A 15,825-nucleotide genomic window follows, 5' to 3' on the forward strand; every position below is an offset into this window, starting at 1 on the left:
TGAGAAGCTCGGGCAGCAGCTCAGAGCGGCTGTGTTCTCAGCGCAGCCAGTGTGACCGTGTATGACGACAGCCCCAGGCCCATCTTGATCCAGACATTTTAAACAGAGACACAGTGCCTTTTCTGGACCAGGCGGGATTCTCCTTGTCTTTCATAAGTGTTTACTTTCACCCCCTCAGGGAATCGGGGGGAGCAGTGCAGGGGCTGCTGTCACACTGCCGGACACACGCTGTTTATCCACCAGCGTTTCTGGGAGGCACTTTGGCCATAAAAATGTTCATCTTTTTTTTTTTTTTTTTTTTAATTTTTTAATTTTTGGTGGCGTTGAGTCTTCGTTTCTGTGCGAGGGCTTTCTCTAGTTGCGGCGAGCGGGGGCCACTCTTCATCGCGGTCCGCGGGCCTCTCGCTGTCGCGGCCTCTCTTGTCGCGGAGCATGGGCTCCAGACGCGCAGGCTCAGCAATTGTGGCTCACAGGCCTAGTTGCTACGCAGCATGTGGGATCTTCCCAAACCAGGGCTTGAACCCGTGTCCCCTGCATTGGCAGGCAGATTCTCAACCACTGCACCACCAGGGAAGCCCCTTTTTTTTTTTTTTAACCACGAGTACAGTTTTCATATTTTATCGTCCTTACATTTATTTATTTATTTATTTTTTAAGATAAAAGATATTCCTAGTTGCAGCGAGCGGGGACTATTTTTTGTTGCGGTGTGGTGGCTTCTCTTGTTGCGGAGCACAGGCTCTAGGCATGTGGGCTTCAGTAGTTGTGGCGCGTGGGCTAAGTAGTTGTGGCGCACGGACTTAGTTGCTCTGTGGCATGTGGGATCTTCCCGGACCAGGGCTTGAACCCGTGTCCCCTGCATTGGCAGGCGGATTCTCAACCACTGCGCCACCAGTGAAGTCCCTGTCCTTATTTAAATTTCACCATTAGGTATACTTAGAGCATAAGTATATACCAGCCTTATGTCCAGATTTTCAAAATGTGAAGATAAATGGACAGCTAGCTGTAAAGATGTGATGTATTAGACGTTGTAGAAGATATTAAACAAGTAGAGGGTCTAGTGGGTGGTAAACTTCTGTGTGCCCTTGCACGGTCAGCGGCCAGGCAGACCTGTGAATTTCCAGGCTGCGGTTGGAGGAGACACCGTCCAGGACTGAACTGAAGTCCTGGGTTGCTGACAGAGTCTCCCCAGACTTCAGGCCTTAGACAGATTCAGGAGTCTTTGTCAGGACACAAAGGCAGCTTCACTGTACAGGTTACAATGCCGTCATGTATGACTGTACGATGTTCATACGTTTTGATCAAGTATCTTCACCTCAAGGGCTCTGTTCTAAAGAGATATCAGAACCTAAAACAGGACGACACAAACATGGAGGAAAGACAAACCGAGTTAGTTTAACAGCGTGACCATTCGACCCAACGGCGTTTCAGACTCACAGCCGCAGAGCAGGGCCAGGCATCGGAGGCAGACCACTCAGATCATGGGGCGCACGGGGGGAGAGCCATGTCAGGGGACCAGAAATTACACCAAGAGGGGAAGCAGAGGGATCGTGTGGTTTATCTCTCTTCCCTAAAACATCAGGAGCAAATAGCAAGTGTTACCAGGTAGTGACATTTGTGTCAAATGCAGAGTTGGGGAAGGGTGTGTGAGACAGAGCAGATCCTCTGTTACAGAATTTTTCAAAGTTAATTTTTAAAGTTAGATACATTCGTGAGTAACTATGTTCATTATAAAGAAAAGTTTAAAACCTCAAGGTACGTTATCTGTCCAGTAAAGGGTGGGTAAAAGAGAAGGTCCCGGCGCCAGGTCAGATTACGTTTTTGAATAACTGCCATCGCTGACGCCGTGGTTAAAATGCGCACGGTGAGAAAATAGATACAAGACCAGGGTGGCGCTTGTCCTGTTTGTTGGATGTGTCTATGTTCTTCTTACGTGGATTAAAAAACCCACAAACCCACAAATCAAGACACGAGCATGTTAATAGTAGTTATCCCTGCGTTTCCAACTGTGGCACCTTTTCCTGGTTCTTTGTCGTGTTTTCCAAGTATTCTGCGTTTAGTGCCTGTTTCACCGTCACAGTCTTTGTGTTCAGCCGTGCCTCTGTCTGCACTGTGTCCCTCCCAAAGTGGCCTTTTTCCAGTCGTCCTGCCTTTGCAGCCTGGACAGGAGAATGAGAGTCATTCCTGTTCTGGAGTTTTCCAGCAGGCGCCCTGGTGAGGCCCTTTAGGGCCTGAGTGCCGGGCAGAGGCCCCATCACCCAGCAAGCAGCGCCCCCTGCCTCCCCCCTCGGGGGTGCTCTGCCTGCAGGCTGGGCTGACCAGTGGGTGTTCATTTTCAGGCGGCTGATGTGTCCTTGGGCCCAGCACGTGGTCTGGGGAGGTCTCCCGTGGGGCCGTGGATTCCCTTTCTGTCTGGCTTCGTCTGCGTTCACGGGGGGTGGGGGGGTGGGGAGGGAGAGGGGGAGGATCTTCCCAGGAAACTGAACTTGGCCCAGGGAGCAGTGCTCCCTTTCGCTCTTGGGTTCAGACTGGTCCACAGCCTCCTTCCCGCGACTGCCCTGTATGGACACGGGAGGACCAGCGGGTGTCCTGATTTGCCACCTCCAGGCTGGGGAGGCCACACACAGCAGCCTGGTCGCCCTCACGACCCCCAGAACCACAGCCCCGAGGCCCGCCGGGTGTTAGTACCAGATCCCGCCTGCGCGAGCCCGGGTCCCCGAGGCAGGCCCGTGAGGACAGCACCTCACGCTCTGGGCCAGGCGCTGTCGTTGTCCTAGACGAGGGGCCGAGGTGGGGCGGCCGCGGAGGCGGGGGGTGCGGCTCCAGCCCCGGGGGTCGTCGCCCTCGGACGCCGGCTCGTGAGGCCGTGGCTTCTGAGCTTGCGGTTAGGGCTTCGTAACTAGACCCTGGGCAACTCCAAAATCTGGTCACAGTCAACTTGAAAGAGTGCTTGACCAGGTTAACAAACAAGTACCTGAATCGTCCCTGGACCGAGACAATTCCATCCACCGAGTACCCGCCCCCACCGTGTCCGCAGGCGACCTGAGCGTCTCGGCCGAGCGCCTGAGTGAGAAGCGGTCCCCCAGCGACTTCGCCCTCTGGAAGGCCTGCAAGCCCGGGGAGCCATCCTGGCCGTGCCCCTGGGGAAAGGTGAGCACCCGGGATGGGGCGCCCGGGCCGGGGCCGTCACCTCCCTCCCTTCCTGGGGCGTGCGTCTTCCCCTCCATGGCTGGGGTGGGGGCGCTGGACCGCCTCGGAGGCCCCTCCGTCCCGACAGTCTCTGACCCGGGGTACTAGGGGACGGATCCGCCCTCTGACATCCCCTGTGACAACAGTCCTGGTGGCCCAGAGCCGCAGGAAGGGGTGTCGGGAGCGGGGGATTCCTCGGCCTTCGCGAAGCTTGTTGTGAACTTTACAGCCTGGGGCCCCATTCGTCTGCCCGTGTGCGGGACTTGACCCTCGTTCCCGTAGAGCTCAGGGGTTCTGAGGGTCGTGGACAGGGGAGCGAGTCCCGGCCCGTCGCAGGGGGCGGTCAGGGCGCTCACCGCGTTTGGGTCCCTAGGGGCGTCCAGGGTGGCACATCGAGTGCTCGGCCATGGCGGGCACCCTCCTCGGAGCCTCAGTGGACCTTCACGGAGGGGGCTTCGACCTCCGCTTCCCCCACCACGACAACGAGCTGGCGCAGTCGGAGGTAGGGGCCGAGGTCGCCGTCCTGGGCACGCGGGGGGCGGCGAGGTGCTCCCCAGCAGAGCCTGGCCTCCACGTCAGGGGCTCCGAACCGCATTATTTAGTCCGGCTTGCGTGTGAGCAGCCTGGCCCTCGGCAGCACAGGCCTGGATTCACGCCGGGCGGCACTCCTTCTGCACGTCAGGCGCCCAGAAAGTGGCCGGCACCCTCTGTCCGGCCCGCAGCGGCGCCCTGACCCCCGCTCCCGCCCTGTCCGCTCAGGCCTACTTTGAAAACGACTGCTGGGTCAGGTACTTCCTGCACACGGGCCACCTGACCATCGCCGGCTGCAAGATGTCCAAGTCGCTGAAGAACTTCATCACCATTAAAGACGCGCTGAAGAAGCACTCAGGTACAGGGGCCCGGCCGCTTCCGTCGTCGGAGCGTGGGGCGGAGCTGCGCGGGAGGCTAAGGAGCCCCGCCTCTCTCCCCAGCCCGGCAGCTGCGCCTGGCCTTCCTCATGCACTCGTGGAAGGACGCGCTGGACTATTCGGCCAACACCATGGAGTCGGCGCTGCAGTGCGAGAAGCTCCTGAACGTGGGTCCCACCTCCCCGGGGCAGCTCTAGCCCAGCACCGGGGGAAGGGGGGGTGCCCGCTGCCCACGTCCCCCGGGGAGAACAGGGCGCGGCCAAGGCCACTAAGCTCCGGGGGGAGGCCGGCTCCGCGCCACCTTCCCGAGGCACCTCATGTCACGTGTGCCGCCTTTCGTTCAGCCCCACCCGCCGGCTGCACCTCAGGGGCCCCGAAGGCTGAGACCGGACCCGCTTGTCTCACAGGAAAACCTTTCCCTTCCCTTCCTACACCTGTGTGACATTCAGGTCGCACCTGCAGTGGAGGCACGTCGGGAGAACAGCTCTTTCCCAGGTTTCTCTGGGATGGAAAGGTCTGAATGCTCTTAAACGGAATTTTCATATTTTAGGAGTTTTTCTTAAATGTGAAGGACCTCCTCCGAGCCCCCGTCGAGGTAGCCGGTCAGTTTGAGAAGTGGGAAGACAAGGAAATGGAGCTGAACGAGAGGTGAGGCGGCGCCTTCTCTCTGGGGCCCACGGCCGGTCCCCTCAGCACGCCCGCCAGCGGGGAGGCCGGTGGCGCCGTCCCTCCCGTTCGTGCAGAGCCACGCTCAGAACGGGCCGCTCCGGGGAGGTCGTCCGTCTGACGCCCCCCGCCTTCCTCTTCCGCTTCCCGTTCAGCTTTTATGACAAGAAGGCCGCGGTTCACGAGGCGCTCTGTGACAACGTCGACACGCGCACCGTGCTGGAGGAGATGCGGGCTCTGGTCGGCCAGTGCAACCTCTACATGGCAGCGCGGAAGGCCGCGAGGAGGAGGCCCAACTGCGCCCTGCTGGAGAGCATCGCCCGGTACCTCACGCACATGCTGCAGGTGAGCCCCCCCGCGACGGTGCCAGGGCGGGCCCGTGGGTCATGGGAGCCACGCCGTGCTGTCCTCAGGCCCTGCCGCGCCTGTGCCCGAGACAGCAAGCCCCCGCCTGAGACAGCAAGCCCCCGCCCCTGCCCTCGCTCCGAGCAATTTCGCCTTTTGCCTCAGCTTTTCCCCTCCCGTCTGGAGGTTTGAAAAGCACAAGGGCTTTTTCCCACAAGTTGTTTCCCACAACGTGTTGTTCACCACGCCCGCCTCGTGCTGACAAGTCCCGGGTCCTCTGCAGGGGGCTCCGTGGTCCAGCGGCTCAGGCTGGGAAGGGGCTGGAGGGGCAGCGGGAGCCAGGCCTCATCCTGGGGCAGGTGCGGGGGCACCCAGGCCTAGGTTTCTGTCTCTCCCCACCCGGCAAGGCCGTCTGCACTTCCGCCCGCCCCTCCCGGGCGCAGCGGCGTGTTTTGAGGACCGGTCCCTGCCTGCCATCTCTGAGGACCTCTTGTCCTGCATGCTTGTTTCTTCTCTAGATCTTCGGGGTCATAGAGGAGGAAAGCTCCCTGGGTTTCCCCGTCGGAGGACCTGGAACCAGCCTCAGTGTGAGTAAAGCACACCTGGGCCCAGAGAAGCTCCCTGCTGGCCGCCCCGCCAATTTGGTGTTCCCTCCTGGGGCGTCTGAGACCAGCACTAGGTCCCGCCTGCCCTGGGCCCTCCAGCCTGAGCCCCACCTGGCCGAGTCTCAGCCTGGCTGGGGAGTTGGGCACAGTCCGCCCCTGTCTTCACCGCCAGCTGTGTTGTCTTTGTGAGCTCGGTCCCAGGAAGACCAGGCTGCACGGGACGGTCCTCAGCCCCCAGGCAGCTGAGCCATGGCCACGGGGCATCACCACGGCCACGGGCATCACTATGGCCGCAGGGCGTCAGGAGTCCCGCGCCCGTGTTTCCCGGCATGCGTGCACCTGTAGGCAGACAACACGTGGAACCGTCTGTCCAGTGAGTCTGTGCAAGTGAGAAAACTCGCCGGTGGTTGTCAGTGTCTCCTTCGTACTTGGCATCCGGGCAGACACGTGGTTTCTGCTGCGGGAGGACCATCACGTATGACAAGCACACACTCAGGTTCATCTGAGACGCGCCCGCCCTCCTCCCCTGGTCGGGAACACTCTTTAAGTATTTGGTTAGAAGGCACGTGTAAATGCTTACACATAATGGGTCAAGTCCAAAGTAAAAAGGCAAAACCTTTCAAAAGTCCTGTTACCCAGTGAGGGACGGCGTGAGGCGCCCTCTCCTGCGGACGGAGTTTAGGGATGTTTCCCCAGGAGCCGACTTGCACCCCAGAAAACAGAACGCCAGGCCCTGTCCCCGGGCCCCTTGTCAGCCTTGGAAGTGGCTGTGGCTGTGGTGCTTGGTGCTTTTTAGGAAGGAAACCCACGTGGTTGCTTTGTTTTCTCGTGTAAGCAATAGTAGACGTTTATTTTCTTTAAGGAAAAGCACACACACACTAGAAACACCTCGGTTAAGGAAAGTCTGCCTTTGAGCTTTAAAAAAATGCGTCCAACATTGGATGCCTGGTGTTTCTGGCTCCCGAGCCGCCTCAGCACGCCCTTTGAAGTCAGCTGCCTGGAATAAGCGGCCCCGAGAAGGGTGGTGGGTGCCGGCTGGGCCGAAGGACGGGCCCGAGGTCACGCCTTTGAAAGTTCACGGACTTAACTTCCAGACCTGCATTGTTTTAGGAGCAGGTCTTGAACCACCTAGTACTGAGCGGTCCACAGCATGTGCTCGGGTAGTGTAGTCAGCTGGGCCACTGGCGGTGCCGGCCTGAGGCCCTCCTCCAGGCCGACCTCAGGCACGCTGGCCAGCTCCCCTCAGCAAGGCTCCCCTGCGGCCATGTGCGTGTGCGGGCGGGCGCGTGGGGTGAAGAGTAGACACCCTGGAAGTCTGCCCACCCCCACCCCCGCCAGTAGGCGTGTCCTCAGCCCACGCGCAAGATTGGGCCTGAAGTGGCTTAGGCCGCGCTGAGGGCTTGGCGGCCTCACCAGCCTTTGCATTTAATCATTGGGATTTTGGTTACTGAGCTGCCAAATGACTTAATTAAGAGGCACAGAGACCTCGCTCAAAAGTCTAGCAAGGTCTAGATGGTAGATATAACAAAAAAGGTTTTCCATAAAATTGTTATTTCTCTGGTTTGGATTCGCCCTCTTGGGTTTTCCTTTTCCGGTGGGCTTTGCATCCCGTGGCCGCCTCTGTGTCACCGCGGGTGGGTCAGTGTTGCGCACACGTGAGGGTGCATGTGGACAGCAGACAGTTGATGGTACACGGGCACGTGTGTGGCCTCAGGTCGGACCTGAGCACGGCCGGGTTCTGTGGTGCCGGCCCCAGTGGGAGGGAGGCCCCAGCCCAGGAAAACGGCCTCAGCCTCAGAAAACCATCCTTCCTGGGAACGCCCAGTGTCGCCTTAGGGACGGGCTTTTAACAGCCGTGCATCTGCCTGAGACAAGGGGGCTCCTGTGAGCCACTGGGCGGGGCCGCCCACAGGACTCAGGCCGCTGGGGGAAGGGGACCCTCTTACTGTGCTGTCCGCGCCGCCACGCGGGGCGCCCCCGTGTCCGTGAGCCGACCGTCGGGAATGGGCACGCGCAGCCTGGACACGGGTCACGACGCGGTGTCCGCCAGCCACACGTCCCTTGGCAGCTCTGCCCTGCGGCGCGTGTACTGGGCTCTGTCCTTCATGAACACGAGGGCGGCTGGTCTCTCAGTGACTCGAAATGTTCCCTCCTCAGCTCGAGCCCACAGTCATGCCGTACCTGCAGGTGTTGTCGGAGTTCCGGGAAGGAGTGCGGAGGGTCGCCCGTGAGCACGGAGGTGAGGCCGTCACGCGCTCCGTGGCCTGGGCACGCCTGGCTGGTCCTCTGCTGCAGGCTGTCCTGGGTGTTGTAGGGGGTGAGCGGCATCCCTGGCCTCTGCTCACTAGATCCAGGGACCCCCCCCCCCCCAATCAAGTCCTAGTAGCCACACAGACGTCTAGAGGCCAAGTGTGCCTACGGGCAGGGCAGCTGGGCGGAGCCCGGGGACGCTTCCTCACCTCTTTTGTTTGTGGGGCTCGGTTCTGCTCTCCGGGGCGTCCGCAGGGCGAGGGCTGGAGGTGTCCTTGCCCCTGCCCCGCAGAGGCTCCGTGGTGACCGCACAGCCTCTGCTGGGGACGGTTCTAGGTTCTGCTCGGGGCCTCGCCAGCGGCCCTGGGGACTTGGGATGAGCTGGGATCAAACGTGTTGTCTTTGGGGCGAGTCTTGAGCAGTTGTTAAGCGGGCAGTGAGTGGCGTCAGGCAGGCAGTCTGCTTCTTACTCTGGTGGTCTGGACTCACAAATGACCACCCCGGCTAAAACTGACCTTGCAAGGTGCCGGGCCCGGTCCAGCTGCTGTCCTCACGTTGCTTCTTTAATCCTCGTGATTCGACAGAGGTGGGCAGCGAAGCCCCTGGAAGGCAGAGGCCTTGCCTGGGGTCACACGGGGGTCGGGGCAGACCCCCACCGTCGTCGCCTGGTGTGCTGTGCCCCAGTCCCCTGTGTGATGAGAAGTCACACCTGGAGCTCATCCGGGCGGGGCGTCCCAAGGGTGGAGCGGGCAGAGGCCAGACAGGCGGTCAGGGAGCCTCCAGGGGAGCTGCACCTCAGGGAGGAGTGAGCAGGCCCGGGGCCGGGGCGGGCGCGGGCCTGGGGATGGGGTGGCAGCTGGCCGGGGCCGGGGGACGGGGCGGGAGCGGGCCTGGGGACGGGGTGGGAGCTGGCCGGGGACGGGGGACGGGGTGGGAGCAGGCCCAGGGCCGGGGGACGGGGTGGGAGCAGGCCGGGGCAGGGGGACAGGGCGGGAGCGGGCCTGGGGATGGGATGGCAGCTGGCCGGGGCCGGGGGACAGGGTGGGAGCAGGCCCGGGAATGGGGTGGCAGCAGGCAGAGGGCCGGGGAAGGGAGGTGGGAACAGGCCTGGGCCAGGGATGGGGCGGGAGCAGGCAGGGGGCCGGGGATGGGGCGGGAGCTGGCCCGGGCCTGTCCCAGGGCCAGCGGAGCAGGAGGGCTCTACTGACCGAGAAGAGAAGCAGTTTCTCCTTTAGTGCCCACAGTCCATTCAGCCAGGGAGCTCAGGCCTGGCCAGCAGGGATGTGGAATGTGGGTGTGTGACCAGGAGAGGCTTGGGAAGTTGGGAAGAAGTTAGAAGGGCCGGGACGGGCACACGGTCAGAATGGGAGGCCGGCGGGGGGGCAGGAGCCTCTCTGCCACTGGAGAGATGGTAGCCATTTCCTGTCACCGTTTTTTTATTGTGGTTAAATATACACAATGTAGGAGTTACCACCTCAACCATTTCTAAGTGTAAAGTTCAGTGGCTTTAAGTAATTCACATTGTTGTGAACCATCACCCCCATCCATCTCTAGAAATTTCCATCTTCCCAAAAACCTGTCCCCGTCAAACACTCACTCCCCTCCCCTCCCCCACCCCTCATCCCCACCGTCTGCTTTCTGTCTCTGTGGATGTGACTCCTCCAGGGACCTCATGTGAGTGGAATCAGACAGCATTTGTCCTTCTACGTCTGGCTTATTTCACTGAGTGTAACGTTCTCAAGGTTCATCCACGTTGTAGCTTTGGTCAGGATTCCCTTCCTTTTTTTTTTTTTTTTTTAATTAATTAATTTTATTTTTGGCTGCACTGGGTCTTCTTTGCTGCACGCGGGCTTTTCTCTAGTTGAGGCGAGCGGGGGCTACTCTTCGTTGCGGTGCGTGGGCTTCTCATTGCAGTGGCTTCTCTTGTTGTGGAGCACGGGCTCTAGGCGCGCAGACTTCAGTAGTTGTGGCACGTGGGCTCAGTAGTTGTGGCTCGCGGGCCCTAGAGCGCAGGCTCAGTAGTTGTGGCACGCAGGCTTAGTTGCTCTGCAGCATGTGGGATCTTCCCAGACCAGGGCTCGAACCCGTGTCCCGTGCATTGGCAGGAGGATTCTTAACCACTGGGCCCTTCCAGGGAAGCCCCTCCCTTCCTTTTTAAGGCTGAGTAACATTCCACTGTGTGGATGGACCACATTTTGCTCATCCGTTCATCTGTGGATGGATCCCGTCTCCTTTTACAGCATCTCCGAGCCTGTGTCTCTTCTGAGAGCGCCCGACAAGGTCTCCCTGCTCACTGCCCATCTGTTTTCCCCTCCCGTGTCACAGCCCCGCCCCGCAGTAACCAGCCTGATGGATGCAGGCTGCCCCTCCCTGAGCCTTGTGGCTCTGTGGACAGTACACGAGGGGAAGGCTGCGGGCCGCAGTGGCAGGGCACGGGGAGGTGCTGGCAGGGGCGTCCAGCAGGTGGCCACACAGAGACACGCTCCTTCCCTTCTAGCCTGGAGTCAGAGCCCCTTGGCGTCTGCAGGGCTGTGAGGTCCCCGGGGCTAGCACGCTTTGCCAGGTGCCCTGGGAAGGTCGCCCCCGTGGCCCATGTCCGGGGAAACCTGTTTTCCTTTGCTGGGCTCCGTCGTGGTGGTGCAGCTGCTTCCTTCCAGAAGGGGCCCTGCCAGCCGCCGGCCGCCCCGTCTCTGTGCGCCCACCACTGGGAGCCAGTCCACCCAGATCCGCCCATCGCCACTGCTGTCCCACTGCCTCTTCTCCACGGGGCAGCCTCCGCTCCTGTCTGGGCCTCGCACGAGGTTCCATCCCAGCCCCGGACTCAGGAACCACAACTTCAGACCCGGATTTGCACAGCATTGGGAAGACCCCAAAAGCCTTGGCTTCACTCCTGCTGGTATGGCAGGTGGGCGGGGTGGGGGACAGCGTCTTCTGTCTCCATGTACGGGCTTCTCCCCCCACCCCACCCCGGAGGCAAGCTCCCCGTCTGTGCTCTTCTTTTAAGGTCGCGTTAGCTGTTCTGAGACCTTTGTTCCATATGTTTAAGAGTTGGTTTATTGAATTCCTGGAAAATATCCAACTGGGGTTTTCCCTTTAAATAAAAATAACTTATTGAAGTGAAGTTCACGTAACGTAAACCTGGCCATTTTAAAGTGAACCATTCAGTGGCGCTCAGTGCCTTCCCTGTGTTGTGCAGCTACCATCTCCTTCTGGTCCCAGCATGTTTCCACCCTCCAAGGTCACGCCCCCTCCCCCAGCCCCTGGCAACCACCAACCTGCATTCTGTCTCTGGATTGACCTGTTCTGGGCATTTCACATAAATGGAGTCACACAGTATGTGACCTCATTTCTCCGGCTTCTCAGCAGAATGTTTTCGAGGTTGTCCACACTGTAGCATGTGGCGGTGCTTCATTTTTTTTAGGGCAGAATAATCACCAGCTACGTATACCGCTTCCCTTTATCCATTCAGCCGTACGGGTGTTTGGACTGTTTGCACCTTTGGTGAACAGTGCTGCTGTGAACGTGCATGTGTAAGCATCAGGTTGTTTTAGTTGTTTTGGGTACACACTTAGGAGAGGAATTGTGGGATCATACGGTAATTCTGTGTTTAACTTTTTCAAGACCCACCAAAGTGTTTTGCATGGAGGCTGAACCATTATGTATTCCCACCAGCGGTGCGCAAGGGTTCCAATTTCTCCACATCCTTGTCAGCTCCTTTTATTTTCTGTTTATTATTGTTCACAGCCATCCTGGTGGGTTTGCAGGGGTGTCTCGTTGTGGCTTTGATTTGCATTCCCTGATGAGTAGTGACGAGCAGCTGCTTGGCCGTCTGAACGTCTCCTTTGGAGAGTTGTCTATTCAGGCCCTTTGCTCGTTTTTTTTTTTTTAATAATTTTTTAAATAATCTATTTATTTTTATTTATTTATTTTTGGCTGCGTTTTTTGGGTATTTGTCGCTGCGCGCAGGCTTTCTCTAGTTGCGGCGAGCGGGGGCTACTCTTCATTGTGGTGCACGGGCTTCTCATTGTGGCGGCTTCTCTTGTTGCGGAGCACGGGCTCTAGGTGTGCGGGCTTCAGTAGCTGTGGCGCGCGGGCTTAGTTGCTCTGCGTCATGTGGGATCTTCCCGGACCAGGGCTCGGACCCGTGTCCCCTGCATTGGCAGGCGGATTCTTGACCACTGCACCATCAGGGAAGTCCCCCTTTGCTCATTTTTATTTGGGTCATTTGTCTTATTGAGCTGTAGGAGCTCTTTCTTTATTGTGGGCACTAGACCCTTTTCAGAAATGTAAGTCGGGAGAGGGTGGAGGAGAAAGCCAGCTCCTAAAGTAAGAAAAAGGTTTGGAAAGAAAGCCTGGGGGGAAGTTTGAGCTCCGTGGACCGGAGCAGGTCTCAGATGGAGGTGAGGGTCGCTGTCTCAGCCTCGTGGAGGCCACCAAGAGGATGGCACCTGAGGGGCCCCAGGGAGGGATGTCCCTCCCCTGGGGGTATGGCGGGGAGGCGGGGTTGGGCCTGAGGGTGTGGAGGGGAATTGGTGGCAATGATGGCAGGGCCAGCCTGCTTCCCTTCCCGTTACGGTGAGCAAGCGTCTGTTGGACACTCGCCTGGCCGGTGCCCTGGGGTCTCCTGGGGGGGACCCGTCTGAGCGAGGGGCCCCGAGGGGCAGAATGAGGGGAGGGACCAAATATAAAGGGCCTCGTCCCACCAGCCCTGCTGCGGGGCTGGAACAGGGCTTTTCCTTGACTGGCGTTGGGAAGCGGGAGACCGCGCGGCCGGCTGCACGTGTGGCCGGGGCTCGGGCCTCCCCTGAGACGTGCGGGTCATCGTGCATTCATTCATTCACCCGCGAGTGGCCTTGTGGGGCACCGGCACAGTGCTGTGGGAGCACACGGGGTTCTGGGGACACAGTAGAGACAGGACAGGTGAGTGAGTGACCACGTGGGCCGTGGTCAGTGCTGCGGGGAGGGACAGGGCAGGGCGGGAGGAGTCGGCTTTGCCGGCACCAGCAGGAGTTCCCACTGGCCCAGTTCTTAGCCCAAAGCTGAATCTGCTTCACCCTGAGGTCAGGGTCTCAGAGCTGGAATGTCTGGGTGAGCCTCTCCTGACGTCTGCACGAACGTGTTTAGTTGGGGGTGAGCCCATATGGGCTCTTCAAGCCCAAGTTCAAACGGGCTGGCCTCTCCCTGGTCCGGCTGGGCATCAGGCACCCTGGGCGCCGTCCGTGATGGCCGTTACAGGACTATCCCAGGGTCCCCCGAGCTCCTGGGCCTTCACCGGCCCTAACCAGGTGGTGCAGAGGTTAACACTGTCCAGACTTGAAGGCCCGTCAGGCCCAGAGGCCACGCCAGCCGTCTGCTCAGCTCTGCGCCCTCTGGCTGCTTCGTGTGTGCCGCCTCTCCTGGAACAGGCGCTTCAAAGCCAGTGGGCCGGCCAGGCGCCCCGGGCCGCTGCCCGTTCAAGCCCAGCTCCGCGTGGCCACTTCCCACGGCTGGGGCGAGGCTGGCCAGGAGCGCCAGTGCCCAAGGCAGAGTGTCGCCGAGGTGGGGCGTGGGTCCCTCCCCCAGGCCTTTGGCCCCTTCCGATCCCTTGCTGGGCTGGGGCCCTGGACGGTGGGACGCGGCCGCCTCTCTCAGGATCGCCTCGCCAGGGCCGCGGGGGCTCGGCGCTCCCAGGCGCCTTCCCGAGTGACCGGGGAGCTCATTTCTGTGCAGCAGAATCCTAGTGCCCCTGGGCCTGCCGCCCGCAGGGCTTTCCCCAGTCCGTGCGCCTCTGCGGTCAGTGCCCGCCTCTGAGCAGGGCCCTGAGCCGGTGCACAGGCCACGGGTCCAGGGGCTGCTCTGGGCTCACCAGTGGCCGCGACGTCCGTGTCTCGGCTTCTCCTGCGTCCGTGGCCAGTGGAGCAGCCCGGCCCCTCCAGAGGCGCAGGGGGGCGCTCTTCCGTGGGGCCCGGGCGTTCCCGGGCCCGGTGGACTGAACCGCTTCCTCTGTCCACAGTCCCCGAGGTCCTGCAGCTCAGCGATGCCTTGCGGGACGACGTCCTGCCTGAGCTGGGAGTGCGGTTTGAAGACCATGAAGGTGGGTCCTCTGGACGTGACACTGGATCGGGGGAGGGACACAGGGTGGAGATTGCTTTTGAGAGGAAGAACTCCGGGACGGGTCCGAGGACGCTTCGTCTTTTACGTGGTGAACCCCCCGTGATGCGTGGTCCCGGGGGACCTGTAGTTGTACCTTCTTGGGCGTCACTGCCAGCCCCTCCTCTCCTGTGGCCTGACTGCCCGGCGCCCCCGTTTCTGCGGGGCCACTGGCCGCCTTTCCTCATGGCCTGGCACTTGGGAGGCAGCCTGTGTCGTGTGGATTGTCAGCAAGTTTCACAGCTTGTGTTTCGACTTGGTGGCAGTTTGGGCTGCAGGGAAAATGGAAAATTATTGGATTTTAAACCCTCAGACGAATGTCCTATGACTCCGGGTGCTCGCTCTTGAGCAGCAAGGCCTCCCCACGGCACAATTAACGTTTGACCTGTGCGAGCAGGAAGGAGGCCCCGGCTTCTCTCGGGGGCCCTGGGGGCGGGAGTGCTGTGGGCAGCGCTGGGCTCGGCCTCGTCTCACGGCTGTTGGCCTTTCAGGACTGCCCACTGTGGTCAAGTTGGTGGACAGAGATACCTTATTGAGAGAGAGAGAAGAGAAGAAAAGGGTGAGTAAAACCGCAATGACCTGAGCTGGGTGTTTTATTTGTTTTTTGTTTTAAGTTCTTCTTCTTATTATTATAATAATTATTTTTTATTGGCTGCGTTTGGTCTTCGTTGCTGCGCGCGGGCTTTTCTCTTGTTGAGGCGAGCGGGGGCTGCTCTTCGTTGCGGTGCGCGGGCTTCTTATTGCGGTGGCTTCTCTTGTTGCGGAGCACGGGCTCTAGATGCGCGGGCTTCAGTAGTTGTGGCTCGCGGGCTGTAAGCACGCAGGCTCAGTAGTTGTGGAGCGCGGGCTCTAGGCACGTGGGCTTCAGTAGCTGTGGCACATGGGCTTAGTTGCTCCGCGGCATGTGGGATCTTCCCAGACCGGGGCTCGAACCCATGTCCCCTGCGTTGGCAGGCGGATTCTTAACCACTGCGCCACCAGGGAAGTCCCTGAGCTGGGTGTTCTTGAAAATGTAAATATCACTGGAGTTTATATACTTCACCTTTAGGAGTTAGTGTTTATACTCTTATTAAAAAATGCCAGTGTTTATAAACGTCAGAAGGAAAGACTAGATAGGTAACTACTTGGCAGTTTTCTAACAACAACAACAAAATCCAGCTTCTGATGAAGGACCCAGAGTACAAGGGAAGACTTGTCACCTCTGGTAAACTGCGAAGCTGACAGGTGTGGTCATACCTCGCTCTCACCTGAAGTGGTGTCTCCCTGTCCCTGGGGTTGAATGTGTCACAGTCACACCTCCACCCACCCCCGCCCCCAGCACCGTCCTTCTCACGCCTCAGACGTTACTACACCTCCGTGAGCAGGGCTGAGCCGGGGGCTCCATGAAGCGGGACAGTCCCTGCTCTCGGGGACCTCGGCGTCCCATAGAAAGAGAGAAGCAGGAACAGACACAGTACCTGTCAGAAGTGCTGGGCGCAGGTCACTGGGTGTGGGGCCCGAGGGGCCTTAAGAAGAGACCCTGGGGAGAGGAGTTTGGGAGACTGGGAAGGGGCCTCGACAGGTGTCCAGAAGGAGAACTGACGGGTGGGTGGGTGGTCAGGGAGAAGAGTGGCGAGGCTGGCCCTGGGCTACGCTGGGCGCCGGGGACACTGGTGTGGACGCCAGGAGGGGCCGAGCATGAGAATTAAGGAGCCCGGGTGCCGGGGAAGGTCTGGCCGGAGTCAGGCTGGTGCGAG

The 15,825-nt window shown here is 59.9% G+C and overlaps 1 protein-coding gene across 2 annotated transcripts in view; it reads left to right on the top strand.

The window, feature by feature from the left end:
- CARS1 (cysteinyl-tRNA synthetase 1) overlaps positions 1-15,825 on the top strand; it is a 48,217-nt gene that overhangs the window by 29,619 nt on the left and 2,773 nt on the right. For both annotated transcript variants that reach the window (XM_082409664.1, XM_082409665.1), the window contains 10 exons: positions 3,035-3,147; positions 3,560-3,688; positions 3,946-4,075; positions 4,158-4,261; positions 4,645-4,742; positions 4,916-5,105; positions 5,624-5,692; positions 7,868-7,949; positions 13,953-14,033; positions 14,581-14,648. In XM_082409664.1, the coding sequence (XP_082265790.1) occupies positions 3,035-3,147; positions 3,560-3,688; positions 3,946-4,075; positions 4,158-4,261; positions 4,645-4,742; positions 4,916-5,105; positions 5,624-5,692; positions 7,868-7,949; positions 13,953-14,033; positions 14,581-14,648 (1,064 nt within the window). The remainder of the gene's footprint in view (positions 1-3,034; positions 3,148-3,559; positions 3,689-3,945; positions 4,076-4,157; positions 4,262-4,644; positions 4,743-4,915; positions 5,106-5,623; positions 5,693-7,867; positions 7,950-13,952; positions 14,034-14,580; positions 14,649-15,825) is intronic.

The sequence above is a fragment of the Balaenoptera physalus genome, assembly GCF_965194825.1.
Source record: "Balaenoptera physalus genome assembly, chromosome: 10".
Lineage (NCBI taxonomy): Eukaryota > Metazoa > Chordata > Mammalia > Artiodactyla > Balaenopteridae > Balaenoptera > Balaenoptera physalus.